Here is a 17,471-nt window from a genome sequence, read left to right as displayed (position 1 = left end):
AAAACTTCATGCTTATTTAAAAAAAAAAACTCTTCAGGGCAGTCAGAAACAGCCATCTCGCTCTACACTCTTTGTAATTAACATCACTGTCATAGCAATCAGTGTAACAGCAGCAACGGCCCTCCATGCCTTGTCCTCCATCTGCCCGTCCCACTACCACCAGTGCTCACTTGAATAATCCTGTGGCCGCTCTATGTCACAGATTACCACACCCCTTTTGCTCCCAATGCATGCACAGATAGGTGAGTAGCCCAGCCAGAATTCCATATTGAAGAACTGTGTGTGCTGGGGACCCTCCTGGCATCAGTCAAGGTCCTGGCAGGAAACAGAACCCAACTCAAGAGACCTGCTACTGAGCAGGGGTGGGCAAGATTAGAGAGCCAACTGTATGAGTTTGCTAGGGCTGCCATAACACAATACCACGAACTGCGTGGCTTAACAGCAGACATTGTCTCACGCTTCCGGAAATCCCAGATCAAGGTTGGTTCCTTCTGAGGGAAGGATCTGTTCCAGCCCTCTCTCCTAGCTTCTGGTAGTTCTTTGGCTTGTGATAGCCTAACTGCAATCTTCACATGTAATCTTCACATGCCGTTCTCCCTTTGTGCCTGTCTGTGTCCAAATTTCCCATTTTATAAGGACACCAGTCATACTGGATTAGGGTCCACCCTAATGAGCTCACTGTAACTTAATTACACCTTCAATGACCCTATTTCCAAATAAGGTCACATTCTGAGATACTAGGGATTAGGGCTTCAACATATGGGTAAAATATGGGTGAGTGTTTATGTGGATTGTTTCACTTCTAAGAACTTCGGTACATTTAGTAATAATAGCTGACATTTATTGAGTGTTTATGTTTGTTCTAAGCACTTGAATATATTATACACTGGATAGTACCTATAAAGGAGGTGCTATGATTATCCCAATTTTAGAGCTGAGTAGACTGAGACTCCCTGAGTTTCCTATCTTACCCAAGGTCAAGGTTGCACAGTGAACTAGTAAGAGGAATGGGATTTGATCTAGGGCAGTCTGTCCCTAGAGGTATGCCCTAAACCACAAAGACATATGTGCTGATCCGCTCACCAGAACTGCCCTCCCGACTTGACCTTGTGCCAAACACATTCATTTTCCAAGCCCCAGTCAAACCACAGCTGTTCTGTGGGGCTTTCTCAGTCCCTCCCAGAGGAACTGACCGTTCATTCTGTGCACCCCACTGTCCCCAGCATGACGCCCACGACACTTTGTGCCTGCTTTCCTACCTGAGAGTCCTTCAGGGCAGGGAACCCTGTTCCACTCATGTCCGCAGCTCCAGGGCCTGGCAGCGCATCTGACCGAGGTGGGTGGGTGCCGGCGACTATTTCTGGAAGGAATATTTTCTAGCCGTCCCTGCTCACCCTGAGTGCTCTGCGGCACCCAAGGCCCCCTGAGAACAGCTGACTCCCTCCCTCAGTTGTGCTCAGGGGATATCTGTCTATGGCCTGCAGTTCTGGACCACAGCTGCCCCTGCCCCCTGGGTGGGCAGTCCCGTTTGTCCTGGGCACAGGGCTCTTACCTGGCTTCTCACCTGCTGGGTCAGATCTGGGTTTCTGATCCTCTACAAACAGATTCCTTAGCCTCCAGTGAAGCAGTTCTACTCAGTTCCCAGGAACCTTGTGGGAGCTTTACTTCAGTTTTGTCCTAATTAAGTCACATGTTGTCAGGCGTCCCTTTGTCAAAACCCGAGGGTCATGTTGGAGTTTCTTTCCCTCTCTTTCTAGGACGTTGGATTTAACTGCTTCCTTGAGGAGACGCCTCGGAGCCCCCCTCAGCTGTTCAAGGCCAGCGTCCACGTGTCTATTTCTACCACGCTTTGAGGAAATACTCACTTTTAAAGCCCTACCTGCATATTCGCTCTAGCTTTTCTTTACTATCACCTACTCCATACTTCCCAGCTTTTCCATTCTCTGAGAACCAACGTGCCTGGTTTCGTTCCTGGGTAGGGGACCTGCAGGGGAGCCCTAATATCGGCATCTTCGGTGCCCACGAGGGACGTCCAGTGTTGAGTTTGGTGTGAACCTCGCCGCAGGGTCCTACAACATCGCAGCTTCTTCAGCAGCTCCGAGGGATCCCTCGTGAGATCACGGAAAACGTACCGCTCAGCGTTTAAAAAAATCGGAAAATAATTTTTAGCTTTTAACGCTGTTTTTTGGTTATTTGTAAAAACGTTTCTTGTTATTTTAAGTGCCGTGTTATTCCAAACACACCTGGATTTCCTGGGGTGCATTCTGTACCCCCAAAGATAAATGCCCTAGGTCGGCAACCTGCAGCTGGGACAACAAGATGTCTTTTTCACCATCGCCTCCTCCTCCTCCTGCTGCTCTCCGGGCTGCCTCCCCGCAGGGGCGTTGGAGAGGAGAGGGGCCGCGGCGCCCCCCGCGAGCGCAGGGGGAGAGGCGGGGAGCCCGGCAGCCGGGATTGGACTTCCTCCCTCCACTCCGGAACTGCGCTGGAGCCGCCGGGACTCGGAAACCCTGGCGGCGCCGCAGGAGCCGGCGGGGTGGGCGGGGCGCGGCCGGTGGGCGGGGCGCGGCGACCCGTGGGCGGGCCCGGGGCGGGGCCTGCGCGCGGGCTGCGCGGGCCGCGAGGGGCGAGCTGCGCCCGCCGCGCTCCCCGGACTCCCGAGCTCAGGGCGCCGGCTGGTTGCGCTCCCCACCGCTGCCGCCGCCGCCGCCGCCGCCGCCGCCGCCGCCTCCTCCTCCTCCCAAGCGGGCTCGGCCCGGCGGCCGGGGCGATGTGAGCCGGGGCCCGCGGGCGCGGCCGGACCTCCGCGATGTGGCTCAAGCCCGAGGAGGTGTTGCTGAAGAACGCCTTGAAGCTCTGGGTGACTCAGAAGAGCAGCTGCTACTTCATCCTGCAGCGGCGCCGCGGGCACGGCGAGGGGGGCGGCCGGCTCACGGGTAAGGGGCGCGCCGGGGCGGGCGGGCGCATCGGCCGGGCCCGGACCTCGCTCCCCGCCGGGCCCGCGGCCCCAGTCCGGGGCTGCGGCGCAGGTGGCGGTTTTGTGGGAGACGCCAGGCCGGCCCTGCCTCGGGCTTGTTTTCCTTTCTCCTGCCTCTCCTGCAAGCTCCCGTCGAGGTGGTGGCAGAAGGGACTTGCGGGCTCGTGCATTTTCCCGGGCGGGGCAGGTGCCTTCGCCGCCTGGCCCGGTGACCGCCCGGAGGCCAGGCTTGGCTCGGGAAGCGAAGGAGAGACGCCGGCTGGAGCGAGGGCCGCCCGGGGAGGAGCGGGGCCGCCGTGCGGGGCCAGGTGACAGCGGGTGCGTCCCGGCCATCTGGACGCGCCCGAGGCTCCAGGTGGTGTCACGGCTGGGGACACACGGCCGGCCCATGGCGGGGCGCAGCTCGGGAGGCTCTGGCAATCCGGGACTGTCGGGCGGGTGAACGGGTCGGGCCGGGCGGGCCTGGGACGGTCTCCACGCCCGGAGGAGAAACGCAGGTGGTACGAATTCCGAGCCCGTGATCTTAATAGCAGAACTGAGCAGGTCAGTTCCCGCCCCCATCCCTTCACTTTCCTCCTAGGAATGAAAGGAGGAAGAAAACTCAGGCTTGTAAAATTTACTAAAAAAAAAAAAAAAAAAACATTTTTTTTCCTCTGAAAGTTATGGTCCAAAACTCTTTGAAAATCAGGCCTTTGGATAACTTGCATAAGCTGGGACACCTGTTTAAAAGGTCAACAGAGGAACAATATGAGCCTTTTCCAGTTGTATCTAGGGAAGCTATATGGGATTTCAGATTTTGGAATCTGAAATAAGAGGGACTTTAGATCTTCCCATTTTGTCCCTCCTTATACCGAGGAGGAGGAGACCAAGGCTGGGGAGAGGGTGGTCAAGGGGACGAGCTTGGGTCCCCGGGCTCATTGTTGGTGACTGCTGCCTGTTTATTCTGGGGAAGGCCCTCCTGGAGTCAAGTCTATGGGGAAATGCGATTCATATGTCCTGAAAGGGCAGAACCAAGTGCCAGGGCATTACCCTTCCCATACTTTAGATCGGGGAGGCCGGAAAGCAGGCAGTTGGATTCGGTAGGGAGGGTAGACTTCACTGAGCCTCAAGGAGTCAGCCGGAGTTGGTGGGATTTCTGGAAGGAAGGGGCAGTGGGGTGACCAATGGTCATGGTGATCAGTGGGAACAGGTGGGCAGCAGGTGGGCCTGCTCTGCGGGCTGTTTGAAACTCTGAGTGGGGGAGTTAGTGTAGGAGGTTGGGTGGGCCTTCTGGGCCCCTGGGCAGCACAGTGGCACTTAGTGCCTGGGCTCTTGGGAAATGGAGGTTGGTGGCGCCCTGTGGGGCTCATCAGAGGTGAAGAGGCCGGAGGAGGGGTTCGTCTCCCCAGTCCTTTGAAGGCTGTGTATCTTAATCTTTGGTGCATTAAACACAGCACTTGGCCTATAAATGGTCTCCTTTAGTAGAGGGTGAGGACAGGGCTTGAAGATTTGTGAAACAGGAAACAAGGAACGTCGGTCCAGCAAACGTTCATTGACTTAGTTCAGCGCACACTGACTGTGGGATGCTCGTCCTGTGGCTACTTTGGGAAGGACTTCAGGTTATTCACCATCCAGCAGGGGAGGTGGGTCCAGACCTGGAGGGCAAAGCCTCAGATCCCGTGCCTGATGGAGGTTCAGGACGGCTTCCCTTCTGGAGAGCCTGCTTTGAGGTCCAGTCTGTCTGAGATGAACTCAAAATGATGCCCCCCCCTCCTGCTGCATTCCAAAATCAAGCAGGGCTGTAGCACCTGTGCCTTTGGGCTTTACTTTGGTTTGGGCTTGCTGTGAATATGCACAGTTTTCTTTTTTTTTTTTTTTTTAATTTATTTTTTGGCTGTGTTGGGTCTTCGTTGCTGCGCGCAGGCTTTCTCTAGTTGTGGCGAGCGGGGGCTACTCTTCGTTGCGGTGCGCGGGCTTCTCCTTGCGGTGGCTTCTCTTGTTGCGGAGCACGGGCTCTAGGCACGTGGGCTCAGTAGTTGTGGCTCGCGGGCTCTAGAGCGCAGGCTCAGTAGTTGTGACGCACGGGCTTAGTTGCTCCACGGCATGTGGGATCTTCCCGGACCAGAGCTTGAACCTGTGTCTCCTGCATTGGCAGGCGGATTCTTAACCACTGTGCCACCAGGGAAGCCCAATTTTCTTATTCTTGAAGGCAGTAAGATTGGCCAAAAAAGGGAGGAAAATTCCCCACAAAGAGACCCCTGGCACTTTGCTTTATTTCTTGGAGACTCAGAACCTCCTGCTGATTGTGAAAGGGTGGCATCCCCTACGGCAGCTGAACAGTCCACCTTTGGACATTTAGCCGGGGAGCCAATGGCTGTACCAGTTAGGCAACCCTGTTACCACATCCTCTGATGGCTGGTCTTACTGGGGCCCTACGAATGTTGTAAAATCAAAACTGATGTGACACAGAGGCCAGCTCCATGTTGGTGGCGGTTTTCAGAAAACGTAGAATTCTAATTTGGCAGATATTTAGCAATTTATTTCAAAGATTTAAAGCTTAAACTGAGTTTATCTGTGAAATCAAAGGGTGTGCATTCTGACTGGTTTTAGGCTTTTCTTTGGAGAGAAGCAAGTAGAGGATGATTAAGAGGGCTGGAGATAAAATGTAAGGGAGCAATAAAAGGAAGTGTCTCTTTTTGTATTGCGATGCTGAGTTTGAGATTAGGTGGTAGGGGCTTAAAAATGTGAGGTCTCCATTGGCGTTTAAAGTAATCTGACATGTTGAAAACTTGCCCGCCCTCAGAAATAGAAGGTTTTCTTTCATTGAGGATTGTAACTTGTCCTCCTGCTTACACACACACACACACACACACTCCCTATACACATGTCCAGGTTTATTTTCTCCATAGCCCTTTCTAATATACAAAATACTTATTTTGTTCATTGTTTCCCTTACTAAACTGTCTGGTCTATGAGGGCAGGTATTTTACCTGTGATGGTGCCTAGCACTGCGTATATGCTCAGGTAACATTTGTAGGATGAATAGATGGTTGAGTCCATGCATGAAAGGTGGAGCCCACTTTTTTTTCTCAAAAGTTGGGTGGGTGTGGAGGCCCAGCTTTCAGACTGAGCTGATCACATGGGCCAGGAAACGTGCCCTCTCTCTCCTCGGCTTCCTGTGTACCTGCAGGCTGACCCACCGGAAAGCTGGAGAGGGTTGAGTGGGAATTGAAAGCTCCTGTCTATTTTTGTAGCTTCTCCTTTGAGGGCAAAGGAGCAGGGCACCGGCCTCTCAGGTGGCTTCAATTACCAGCCCCAGGGACCCGCTTCGAGAAGGAGATCTTGGGCTGGGGAGGGGGCAGGCGGTGCTGGAAGGCAGTGACCTTCGCTTCCAGTTTGAACATGGTGTGGCTGAACACAGTATTGTAAGATGTTTCCACAAGTCCCCTGACAGAGTGATTTTTGCTGCCCTGGAAGGGAGGAAGTGAAGTTACACAGTGTTCCCTTGGATACGGTCTCCAGCCTGTGGGAATATTTCTTATAAAAGTGCAGCTCTGGGAGAACAGAGTGGGAGCAGTTAGCCTTTGGGAAGTGGTGGGCAGAAGGACACCCAACATCACTGCCCACCCCCACCCCCCCGCACCCCGGGGTCTCTGATGCACTTAAAATGAGCAGCATGAATGAAACTTTAAAGACCGATGGGCTTCCCTGGTGGTGCAGTGGTTAAGAATCCGCCTGCCAGTGCAGGGGACACGGGTTCGAGCCCTGGTCCAGGAAGATCCCCCGTGCCGCGGAGCAACTAAGCCCGTGTGCCACAACTACTGAGCCTGCGCTCTAGAGCCCGCGAGCCGCGTGCGCCACAACTACTGAAGTCCGTGCGCCTAGAGCCCGTGCTCCGCAACAAGAGAAGCCACTGCAGTGAGAAGCCCCCGCTCGCCACAACTAGAGAAAGCCCGCATGCAGCAACAAAGACCCAATGCAGCCAAAAATAAATTAACAAAATAAAAATAAAAATATAAAGACCGAATATCACCACCCAGATGTGCCCCTCTGAAGGATTTTATTTTTCAGTGTTTTATTACGCACATTCCTGTATAATCTTGCAGTTCTTTTCCCAAAGAGGCTGGCAGTTTAAAAGTAATAATTTGAATCACATATTGATGTTTTCTACTTTTCAGAGTGTTTCCCTTTGGCCCCTGTTCCTGTCACCGCGTTTGTAGCAGTTACGGGCTAACCGATTTCCTAACTGGGTCAAGGGAGGAAGTAAGGAGTGGGAGTGGAAAATATGGGCTTTGGAGTCAAGATAAGTTGGTTTGGCACAAATCTGGGCCCGTTTATTTGGCTTCTTTGAGCCTTCCTTATAACTCTGCCTTAAGGCACGGACAAAAACTAACTTTAGAGGGTTGGAAGCTGTTTTCCAGCATGGCTAGCCCATCTTTCCCATCAGCAATGCACAAGGCTTCCGATTATAAGAAGGGTGAGAATGAAAATAAACAATATACATGCAGGGCGTAGTTGTGCTCGTCACCTGGTAGATTTGAAGAGAAGCAAAGCAGAGTAACATTGAAAACAACCGAAGAACAAGAGCGCTTCTTAGAACACGAAGTGTCGTAAAATAGTTTGCATTGTAGCAAAGGATGTAAGCAACATTTATCTATTAGCGCAGGATTTGCTAAGTGTAATTCGAAGAGTAAGTACTTAACTAGCAATTTGTGCCAGCAGGAGTTGGATACAGGGGGTCTTTGCCCGCATTAAGTCCTGGTAGATAAAGGGAACTGAGTGTGAGTGGCCGGCTGTGCCCAGGGTGAGTCGTCTCCTGCCTTTGGAACAGGAGACTGGGGGAGTCTCATCTAGGGATTCCCGTGGGGTTCCCAGAGCTTGCTCAGAATGACTCCACTCCATGGCTGGAATGGTGAAGCCCAGCACCAGCGTGGCCTTTCTTGGCTAGTCCGCCTGACGTCAGCTGGAGTCCCGCTCAGGTAGCTGAAGTTGGTGGTGGATTTCATCCCTGCCACCAACAAAAACCCCTCTGGCTCAACAGGGCGGCCGTTGCATTGCGCAGACTCCCCACATATTGGCTCTAGAGTCTTACACGCTTTGGTCTCGTTTCCCAGAAGCACAACAAGGGAGAAATCACAGACAACAGGAAGTACTTTGATTCCAGGGGCATAAATCAGAAGGTTTGTATAAGTAAAATAACTGGTGTTACCTCTAAGGGCTGATAAGCCATTAACGGAAGCTTTGGGATTCCCAACAGGTGCCTTTAATGAGAACGTAATAAGGGCCATGCATTTGTAATTAGATAATCAAACAAGGCCTGGGCTGTGTCACTCCAGGAAATAATAGGTACAAATGTGTGGGTAGGGAAGGCTGTTTCAGCCTAACTGGGGCTCTTTAGGAAGAGCTGAAAACGATTGGGAGGCTTGGAACGTTTAAAGAATTCATTTACTTGAGCCATATTCTGGCAGCGTTGGATCAAGGAGGGATTTATTTAAAATGAAAGTAGTAAATCTGATCATATTTCCAGCACAGATTTTTTTTCCCCTCCTTATTTTGTAAAGCTTTAATCAATTGCATTAAAAAGCAGCCCTGGACGTATTTTCACGGCTCCTGGGGTCTCGCATGAGCTACCCCTGCACCACCTCTAAGGCTCTTTCTCCCCTGCCTTCTGCACTCGAGCAAAGACCCTCCAGTGTCGGTCACTTTCCTCTCCCGGGCCTTCACGGGCTGTCCCCTCTGCCTGGGGCGCTCCCACCTGCCCTTCCAGTCTCAGCCTAAGCTCCACTGCTTGGACATGGACCCCCCCTGCCCCCATCCTCTTGTCTCGCCCTCTGCTTTTCCTTTAGAACACTGACCACTGTTTGTCGTGATGTGGCTCTTTGTGGCTTTATCTGTTTCGAGCAAACCAGACCTTGAGCTCCAGAAGGGAGGTCCCAGGTCTGCGTCCCTCACCACTGTGCCGCCTGCCCTGGAATCCTTGCTGTCGCTGGAGCACTGTTGATATGTATTTAGTGAATACACGAATGCCCACGTAGAATTGATATCTGTGAGCCTTTGAGGTTGAGAAATGTTTCGCATGATCCTGAAAATGGAAGTTATGAAGAAAACAGGAATAAATAATACAGAGGGTTGTTATTGTTATTTCTCACACCCGCCCTATGTGCTTGTAAGGATTAGTGGTGGTTTGTCAGCTGCGCCAGCCCAGCTGTTAGAACTCCCCGTTGGTAACCTTTATGGAAATGATCCTGTACAGACCCAGAATGATTTTCCCAGCACATCACCAGCCAACTAACACAGCTCTACGAATCTGAGTCATTAATATCCTTGAACATTTGGTGGGTGTGTTGTAACCATTAGATTTTATTATTTTTCTGCTTCCTTTTTTTTTTTTTAACTTTAAAAAAAGAGAAAGAGAAATCAACAACAAAATAAACAGCCCCCAGTAAGGTCTCCTTAGGAAAAGGTACTGTACTTTGTGATTGGTTTTATTCTGAATAAATAGTTACTAGTAGAGAATGGATATTCAGATATAATGGGATGATAGTTTACCTGAAGTTTTATTTATTTATTTTTTTAAAGACACCTTTTCTTTTCTTTTTTTTTAAAATTTTATTTATCTATTTACTTATGGCTGTGTTGGGTCTTCGTTTCTGTGCGAGGGCTTTCTCTAGTTGCGGCAAGTGGGGGCCACTCTTCACTGCGGTGTGCGGGCCTCTCACTAAAGCGGCCTCTCTTGTTGCGGAGCACAGGCTCCAGACGCGCAGGCTCAGCAATTGTGGCTCACGGGCCTAGTTGCACCGTGGCATGTGGGATCTTCCCAGACCAGGGCTTGAACCCGTGTCCCTTGCATTGGCAGGCAGATTCTCAACCACTGCGCCACCAGGGAAGCCCTACCTGAAGTTTTAAATTATGAAATCTTTCATGTGCATAGGCGCATATAATGCAAATGTAAAGCATAAATAATATAATACCCACCGGCTGTTACTAAAAAATGTTTAGAATGTTTCCAGTGCTTGAGAGATTTCTTGTGTGTTTTCCTGATTATATTCCCTTCCTTCCCTTGTGGGCATTAATATCCTGAATTATGTGTTAATACTCCCTTGCTTTTATCTATAGTTTTGACACATTTATATGTATCCCTAATCAACACATTGTTTAGTTTTGTATGTTTTTTCTCTTAAACTTTTTACAAGGGGAATCATACTTTATGTATTTTTTTCCGAAGCTTATTTTTCTGCCCCCCCCCCATTATAGTTACAGTTTTATGTGTATAATTATGTTTCTCTAACATTGAACCATGCTGATGCATGTAACCATGTTTATTTATTTTCGTTGATGGGTAGTGACCCATTGAATGAATATACCATTATCGATTGATTCATTCATTCATTCTCCTGTCAGTTGATATTTGGGTTTCTAGTTGCTGTTGTTTTGCTGTTACAAATAGTGCTGCTGTGAACATTGTCAGAGATGTTACTTTTGGCCAATCTAGTAGGTATTAAAATAGTATCTGAGAACCACCGAGATGGTGTTTCCCTCATAGGGGTAAGAATCTTTTTATGTGTTTATTAAGTATTTGTTTTGCCTTTTGAGAAAGGTTTGTGTCTTCTTCTTATCTTAGGAGCTGTGTGTGTGTGTGTCTGTGTATGTGTGCACGCACATGTGTCTATGTGTTCTGTATTCTTTTTCAATTATATGTATTGAAAAATCTCTCACTCCATGCCTGGGCTTTGTATTTTTGTTGTGGGTCTTTTGAAGGACCAAATTCTTAATTTTCACGCAGCCAGATGTACCATTCTTGTCCTCTAATAGTTTGTACTTTTTGTTACTTGTTTAAGAAGAAATCTTTAGAAGGGAATCTCCGGGATGATGGTGAAGGGAGAGCCTTAGATGAGAGTCTGGTCCTCAGTCCAGATAGGAGCAGGGCGGAGGCTCCAGGACAACTCCTAGGAGAAGAGAAACTGATAGAGCAGGGACACGCTTGCATTTGCACGTGTTGGAGGAACATCCTATCACCAGGGGAGAGCTTGTGGGTGAATTCTTGACACATAGAAAGCTGAATCAGCCAAGAATTCCAGGACAGTTGTCAACTCCAGGGAACATAAAAAGCTGTGTAGGTTAGGCAAGGTTTCATCCTTTTACTACAAAGCTCAGCTTGCACTAACGTTTACGTCGTTACAAGAATGTAAATATCGACTCGGGGTCTAACCCCGGCTGCTGCCTAATTGAGGAGTGAGTGGCAGGTGGGGTTGCTGAGTGAATGGGGGATACATCCTCCACTTCTGGAAGTTGCCAGCCGATGCCCGCATGGAAAACTGAAGTAGTCGTACCAGCATATTCCCGGAGAAGTGGAGGTGAATGGGAAAAGAACCAGTGAAGAACTGGGAGTGGTTGCCCTCGGGGAGCTGGGAAGTGGGAGCAGGGAGGGGCTGCTGGGTTTCTCATGGACCTTGTCCAGTTAGATGCTTCTTTCCATGCACATGTAAACTGGATAAAATACAGAATGTAAACTTTGGGAGAGCTTGGCATTTTTTCTGGGTAATGGGGATCCCGTGGGTAACGGGGTCAGGAGAGGCATTGAAGCAGAGTCATATTAGTGCCTCACGGCCGTGATTCCTGAACTGCCCTGCTTCACATATTTGTCCTCTCAGTAAACTATATTTAGCCTTCAAAGTGTCTCGGGTATGTGGGGTATGTCAATTTCACAGAGGCTTAAAACCTATTTTCAGAAATGCATCTAATCTAGCCAGGTACTTTTATTTGAAATTAAAATATATCTATTCTGGATGATTGTTTTCCTCCAGAGAAGAAATCAGGTTAGAGTTATACACATACAATACATTTATAATTTTTGTCCCTTTCCTATAGGTAGGGTACTATAACTGCATCCCATTCCTTCTGGGGTCTCAGTTCCTTAACCTGCAAAACAGTGATAATATAGCAACAACAGCAGTTTTTGCTTTGTGGAAGAGTTTATATTTCAAACTGTTATATTTTATAGACATGTTGGCAAAATCCACTTAATTATTTGTATGTAAAGAAGAAGAAAAAGCCCAAAGAATATTGCATCCAACAATGCCAGGCCCTTTGTTCTCATGAAGCGTACGGTCTGGAGGGGGCAAGGTGCTCGTGGTTGGTGGGGGTGGCAGTATTAAACCATGAAATACAGAATTATCAATGGTGGTAAATGTAGGGGGTGTGAGAGGGAATAACACGGAAGCTAATTTAGCTTGAGGTGTCAGGGAGCATTTCTCTGAGGACCTGTGATCTCAGCTGAGACCTGCAGGGTGTATAGGATGGTGCTGGCCTGCTGCAGAGTGAGAGAAAGAGCCTTCTGAGTGGAAGAAACAGCATGTGCAAAAGCCCTGCGGCCTCTGAGAGCCTGCTTTGGATAAGTTAGCTTTGACGGGCCGTGAGCTGTCCAGTAAGGCCTGGACAGAGGAGGAGGAAACCACAGAGGGGGGTGAGGAGTGGCTTGGGAGGGGAGGAAATCAGAGTGGATTTTTCCAGAAGGCAAGAGAAGAGTATTCAAGAAGGAGGGAGGGAAGAGGGATCAACTATGCAACGTCGTGTGGAACAGGCTTGTAAGACGTTGGCAACCTCAGCGAGAGCAGTTTGGGTGCCGGTTGGCGTGGTGTAGGAGTGGGCTGGAGGCTGCTGGCGGGTGGTGAGGAGGTAGGGACCGCGTGTGGGTACAGCTTTGTTAAGGTGGAGTTTGGTTGGTTTTTGTTGTTGTCACTGTTACAAATTTATTATTTGTCAACAGAGTGCTGAATGATGGATCTGTAGGTATTGTGGGCTTGCGGAAGGGCAGCTGGGCCTTGAGATGGGCAATGGGTAGGATTTGAAGAGGTCAAGGACGTAGGTAAGGCATCCAGGGGAGGGAGACCTCAGGAGCATTTCCCAAGGAATTTTGTTTTGGAAATGAGGTTAAGTACTCAGGACTGAACAACAACAAAAAAATGCCTCAAAGGATCTGTAACTGACCACCAAGAGAGTTTAACTAATTTAGATGGAACCCAAGGATGTTGGCTCAGCCCTGAACAGTGATTGCTTCACCTGGCAAAAGAAACCCTTTGAGGAGACCGTGGCAACTTAAAAAATTGGGTAATGTTACTTGTTTGGCATTTGGTGCCACGCCCCTTGTACCCTCTTGTCTGGGGTAAGTGCTGGTGGGAATCTGATCTGGCTTCACTAAGTGTTTTGACCAGACTTTATTTCTCAGATTCATAAAGCTAAATAGTCTTTTGTTGTAAATCATGTTATCAGGATTCAAAAAATAGAATTTATTGCTAGATGGAAAATGCAGATTATTTCAGTGAATTACAAAGGCTCCCCATGAAGTTTGGCTGCCCTGAATGATTGAGTCCATCTAACAGGGTTCTAAATTGTGGCCCAATGATGGGATGTAGGAATGTTTTCATGAGGAAATTTGGTAACATTCTTAAAATGGGATGGGCCTAGTGATGCAAGGTGTGGAAGGAACCTCTGGAGTTTCTCACTTGAGAAGCAGTATTTACATGACAGAAACACTTTGTTAAAAAAAAAAAAAAAAAAGGCAGAAAAGGTTAGCGCACCTTAGATAGAGATTAGATATTTCATCTACTACTGGAGCATAGAGAGCCAAGGTGGGTTCTGAGTTTCTGTTATGTTGCTGTTTTGCTGTTATAATTTAAAATAAATGTAAAATGTAAGCAAGGCCTTAAGATTACTTTCAGAATATATAGCTCACGATCTTGCATCTGTCAAGGATTCAGTCACAGCAGGGATTTGGCTGGAGAGACTAGATTTGGGTAAACCCAGTGTAACAAAACCGTGTGTGTGTGTGTGTGTGTGTGTGTGTGTGTGTACACATACGTGTGCCTGTGTTTTTCATCCCCATATAATAGAGCTGCCACTCAATGTGGGGATTAGGTTCCGAAATCAACATGAAGGACAAAAATTGCTTGCGGTTAAACTTACCCTGAAACCAGCAGGGTCACCTGTCTTGGTAATCTGCTCCTGGTACAAGGAGTTTCTGCGAGGTGGAGGCCTCAGTGGAACTGGGAGATTCCAGCCCCCCAAGGGGCTCACACCAGGGCATGTGCTCCTTGAGTTGTGGGCTATCCAGGTGAATTTATTGTCCCTTCTGCGTTTTTTGGTCCACGCAGGCGGTTGAATTTGATACATTAGAGTGAGATGCGTGTCTGCTGTACCACCACTTGCCGGTTGAAGTAAAGTCCCTGAGCCAGCTCCGTGGCCAGGTGAGGCTAATAGAGATGGCGCTACAGCTTGGTGTATTAACCTGGGAATTGCTGTTAGGTGAGGTTGATGATGGTGGCGTGTCCGAGAGCTACAGCTCTGAAGTCTGATGCTCAGGTGGCTTGCCGTGAAAAGGTCTGCGTTAAGCGGATGTTGTTTTGTCTTTCAGCCTCTTGCTTGTCTTCATTTATCCAAATAAAACATTGAGATTTGAGGAGAAGAGAGGTTGCAAAGCCTCTTGTGGAACTGGAAGGTTCTCTTTGATGGGATGCGTGTCCCACTGTAAGAGCTGCTTTCCTTGTTTGATTTTTAACTTTCTGTATGACCTGGAAGGCTGGATTTGAGCACTGTATATTAATAGCCAAAAGTTAAGTTAGAGTCATATAATGGTAAGCGTATTTACTTTTTTTGAATTAAAATCTACAGAAACCCACACTGTAGGCAAAGCCAGAGATTTGATTGTGTTGATGGTGCCTGAAATCCTACTAAGGCTCAAGACCAGGGTCTCCATAGGTGAGCATCCGTTTATAGCAGAAAGATCATGAGAAAGTCTGTGTGTGGGGGAGGGAGGGAGGGAAGATGGGAGGGAGGGAAGACGGGAAGATGGGAAGACAAGAGGGGGAGAGAGAAGGAGAGGGAGGGAGAACCTCCGAGAGAGACTTGAATGGCTGATGTGCTCACACAAAAAGAGATCCTAATCGCAGAAGCTTTGGGAAGATGTGCTCTAATATGCTACATGTATAATATTGTGATATGCATTCCTGGAAAGTTTTATTTAGAATCAGACTTGTATAAATTAGACAGTTTCCCCATTACTTAAGCCTCAGAGAGATCTCCATTTTAAGAACAGAGTAAATTATTAAAAATGTGGGAGACGCAAGAGGGAAGAGATATGGGAACGTATGTATAACTGATTCACTTTGTTATAAAGCAGAAACTAACACACCATTGTAAAGCAATTATACTCCAATAAAGATGTTAAAAAATGTATAGAAAAATCTATAAATTTGAATCAGATCGTAGTATTTCAGATGTTAGAATATTTTTATTACAAGCTAAAAACAACTTTTTGGATCAAAACTGTCAAAAACAAAAAAAGGGAGATGGGGGGTTCTGTCTTCAAAACATCAGTCCTAAAAGACAAAGGAAGGCTGTGGATTAAAGGAAACTGAGCAGACATGATAACTAAATGTGATACCCAGCCCTAGAGAGGGTCCTGGGCTGGAGGGGAAAATGCTCTAATGGGTGTTTGTTATTGGGTAACATAACACAACTGGAATACAAAGAGTAGATAAAAGCATAGCATGTGTTAAATTGAGTGACATTGGTAACTAGGCTATTGTGTTAAGAGAATATCCGTATTCAATATCCCATCACATCATACCATAGCACATCACATCATATTATGTCATATATCATAGCGCACCACATCACATCATATTGGTCATATCGTATCATATCTCATGAGAAAAAGAGAGGGTGAGAGAGAGCAGAGTTAGAGCAGATGGTGTGAGCTGTTAACAGTTGGTGAATCTGTTTCTAGGCAAAGGGTATATGGGTGTTCTTGGTCCTATTTTAATTCCTGAAGCTTTTCCTTAAGCTTGCAGTTATTTCCAAATAAAAAGTTAAATAAACAAATACGTTTGAGTGTCAGCCCGGAAGCACTTGTCCACTTTGATTGAGCTATTTTGAGCCTGCGATAACAAAATATAAAGTAGAACTTTAAAAAAACCTTTATTTAGGAAATTTCTGCAGGAAAAATAACTTTGTTGTGGTGCAAACTAACCACCCTCTGCTTTTCTCATTGAAACAACCACTTTTGTACGCTGGTTTCTAAAGAGTTGAGGTTTCTTGGGGTCCCGGTGGCCAGGTGCAGCAGGACAGGTGGTGGGGATTCCGCACCACCCTAAGCTTGAAGTGACTTTGACATACGACTTTTTAATATCGTGTGTGCGTGTTTCAGTGTTAGGTCAGGCCTTGGTTGTGGTCAGTAAACAGTTGAATTTTAAGAGCATGAAGCTCTTGGAAAACAAGTTCATTGAATAGGTATTTATGGTGCTGCTGGGCGCCTAGCTCTCTTCCAGGCAGTGAACATGACAAAGTCCTGCCCTCGTGGAATGTACTCTACTCTTGTAATTAATCTAGAGCAGCTCTACTCTAGTGATTACTTAGTCTGGCAATTAACCTAGAACAACTCTGCTCTCGTGACTACTCTAGCAATCAATCTAGAACAACTCTGCCCTTGTAATTACTTACTTATTCTAGTAATTAACCTAGGACTGGAATTCTCAAGTGTGCACGCAAATCCCTTTGAATATGTCAGCCTGGGCATCATTTTAAACTTACTTCATTAAAACATTTTGTGATGTTTCTTCCACACCGTAAGAGGTTGGCTTTTGTGGTCTTTGCCCTTAAAAACTGAAATATTTAGTCCAGGCAGTTAGGGCCTTTGAACCAAATCTTTGAGGTTCTTGCCTGCTTTGGGCACATTATTTATAAGCTCCGTGTTGGGGCCAAAAGACTTGAAGTAGCTCCTGCCCCCTTGAAGCCTTTTTGCCTCCTTCTCGTCACTGGGGACCCGCACGTGGAGCACCTACCGTGAGCACAGCTGGCCCGGGGTTCCGCCCTGGGCCTCGGGTGTGGGTGTGTCTGGGGGCCCAGCCCTCCTGCGCTCTGTGAAGTGTTGACACCGTTGGCTTCCCTGGTACTTCGGGGTGCCCCGGTCCCTCTCCCTTTTGTGAATCAGCTCTGCAACCTCCCGTAGGTGACTGGGATGAAGTGGACTCATTTTCCTATTTAAAAATAACCTCCGGGCTTCCCTGGTGGCGCAGTGGTTAAGAATCCGCCTGCGTATGCTGGGGACACGGGTTCGAGCCCTGGTCCGGGAAGATCCCACATGCCGCGGAGCAACTAAACCCGTGCGCCACGACTACTGAGCCTGTGCTCTAGAGCCCGTGAGCCACAACTACTGAGCCTGTGCTCTAGAGCCCGTGAGCCACAACTACCGAGCCCGCATGCCACAACTACTGAAGCCTGCGCGCCTAGGGCCCGTGCTCCGCAACAAGAGAAGCCACCGCAATGAGAAGCCCGTGCACCGCAACGAAGAGTAGCCCCCACTCGCCACAACTAGACAAAGCCCGCGCGCAGCAACGAAGACCCAACACAGCCAAAAATAAATAGAAAAAAAAATGCTAAAAAAATAATAATAATAAAAAAATAAGAATAACCTCCGCAGCTGTGGGTTCAAGTCTTCCCGTCACGAGGACGACGTCAT

At 48.2% G+C, this 17,471-nt stretch overlaps 1 protein-coding gene across 8 annotated transcripts in view; it reads left to right on the top strand.

The window, feature by feature from the left end:
- Positions 1–2,632: 2,632 nt before the first annotated feature.
- Positions 2,633–17,471, top strand: part of TBC1D8 (TBC1 domain family member 8) — a 132,219-nt gene continuing 117,380 nt past the window's right edge. For all 8 annotated transcript variants that reach the window (XR_011076728.1, XM_068565093.1, XM_068565092.1 and 5 more), the window contains exon 1: positions 2,633–2,936. Coding sequence is in view for 7 of the 8 variants with exons in the window: in XM_068565093.1 (XP_068421194.1) it covers positions 2,810–2,936 (127 nt within the window). In the remaining variant the exon portion in view is untranslated. The remainder of the gene's footprint in view (positions 2,937–17,471) is intronic.

Source organism: Eschrichtius robustus, chromosome 15, assembly GCF_028021215.1.
Source record: "Eschrichtius robustus isolate mEscRob2 chromosome 15, mEscRob2.pri, whole genome shotgun sequence".
NCBI lineage: Eukaryota > Metazoa > Chordata > Mammalia > Artiodactyla > Eschrichtiidae > Eschrichtius > Eschrichtius robustus.
The sequence above is the reverse complement of the archived record's forward strand: the minus strand, read 5'-3'. Positions and strand labels throughout refer to the sequence as shown.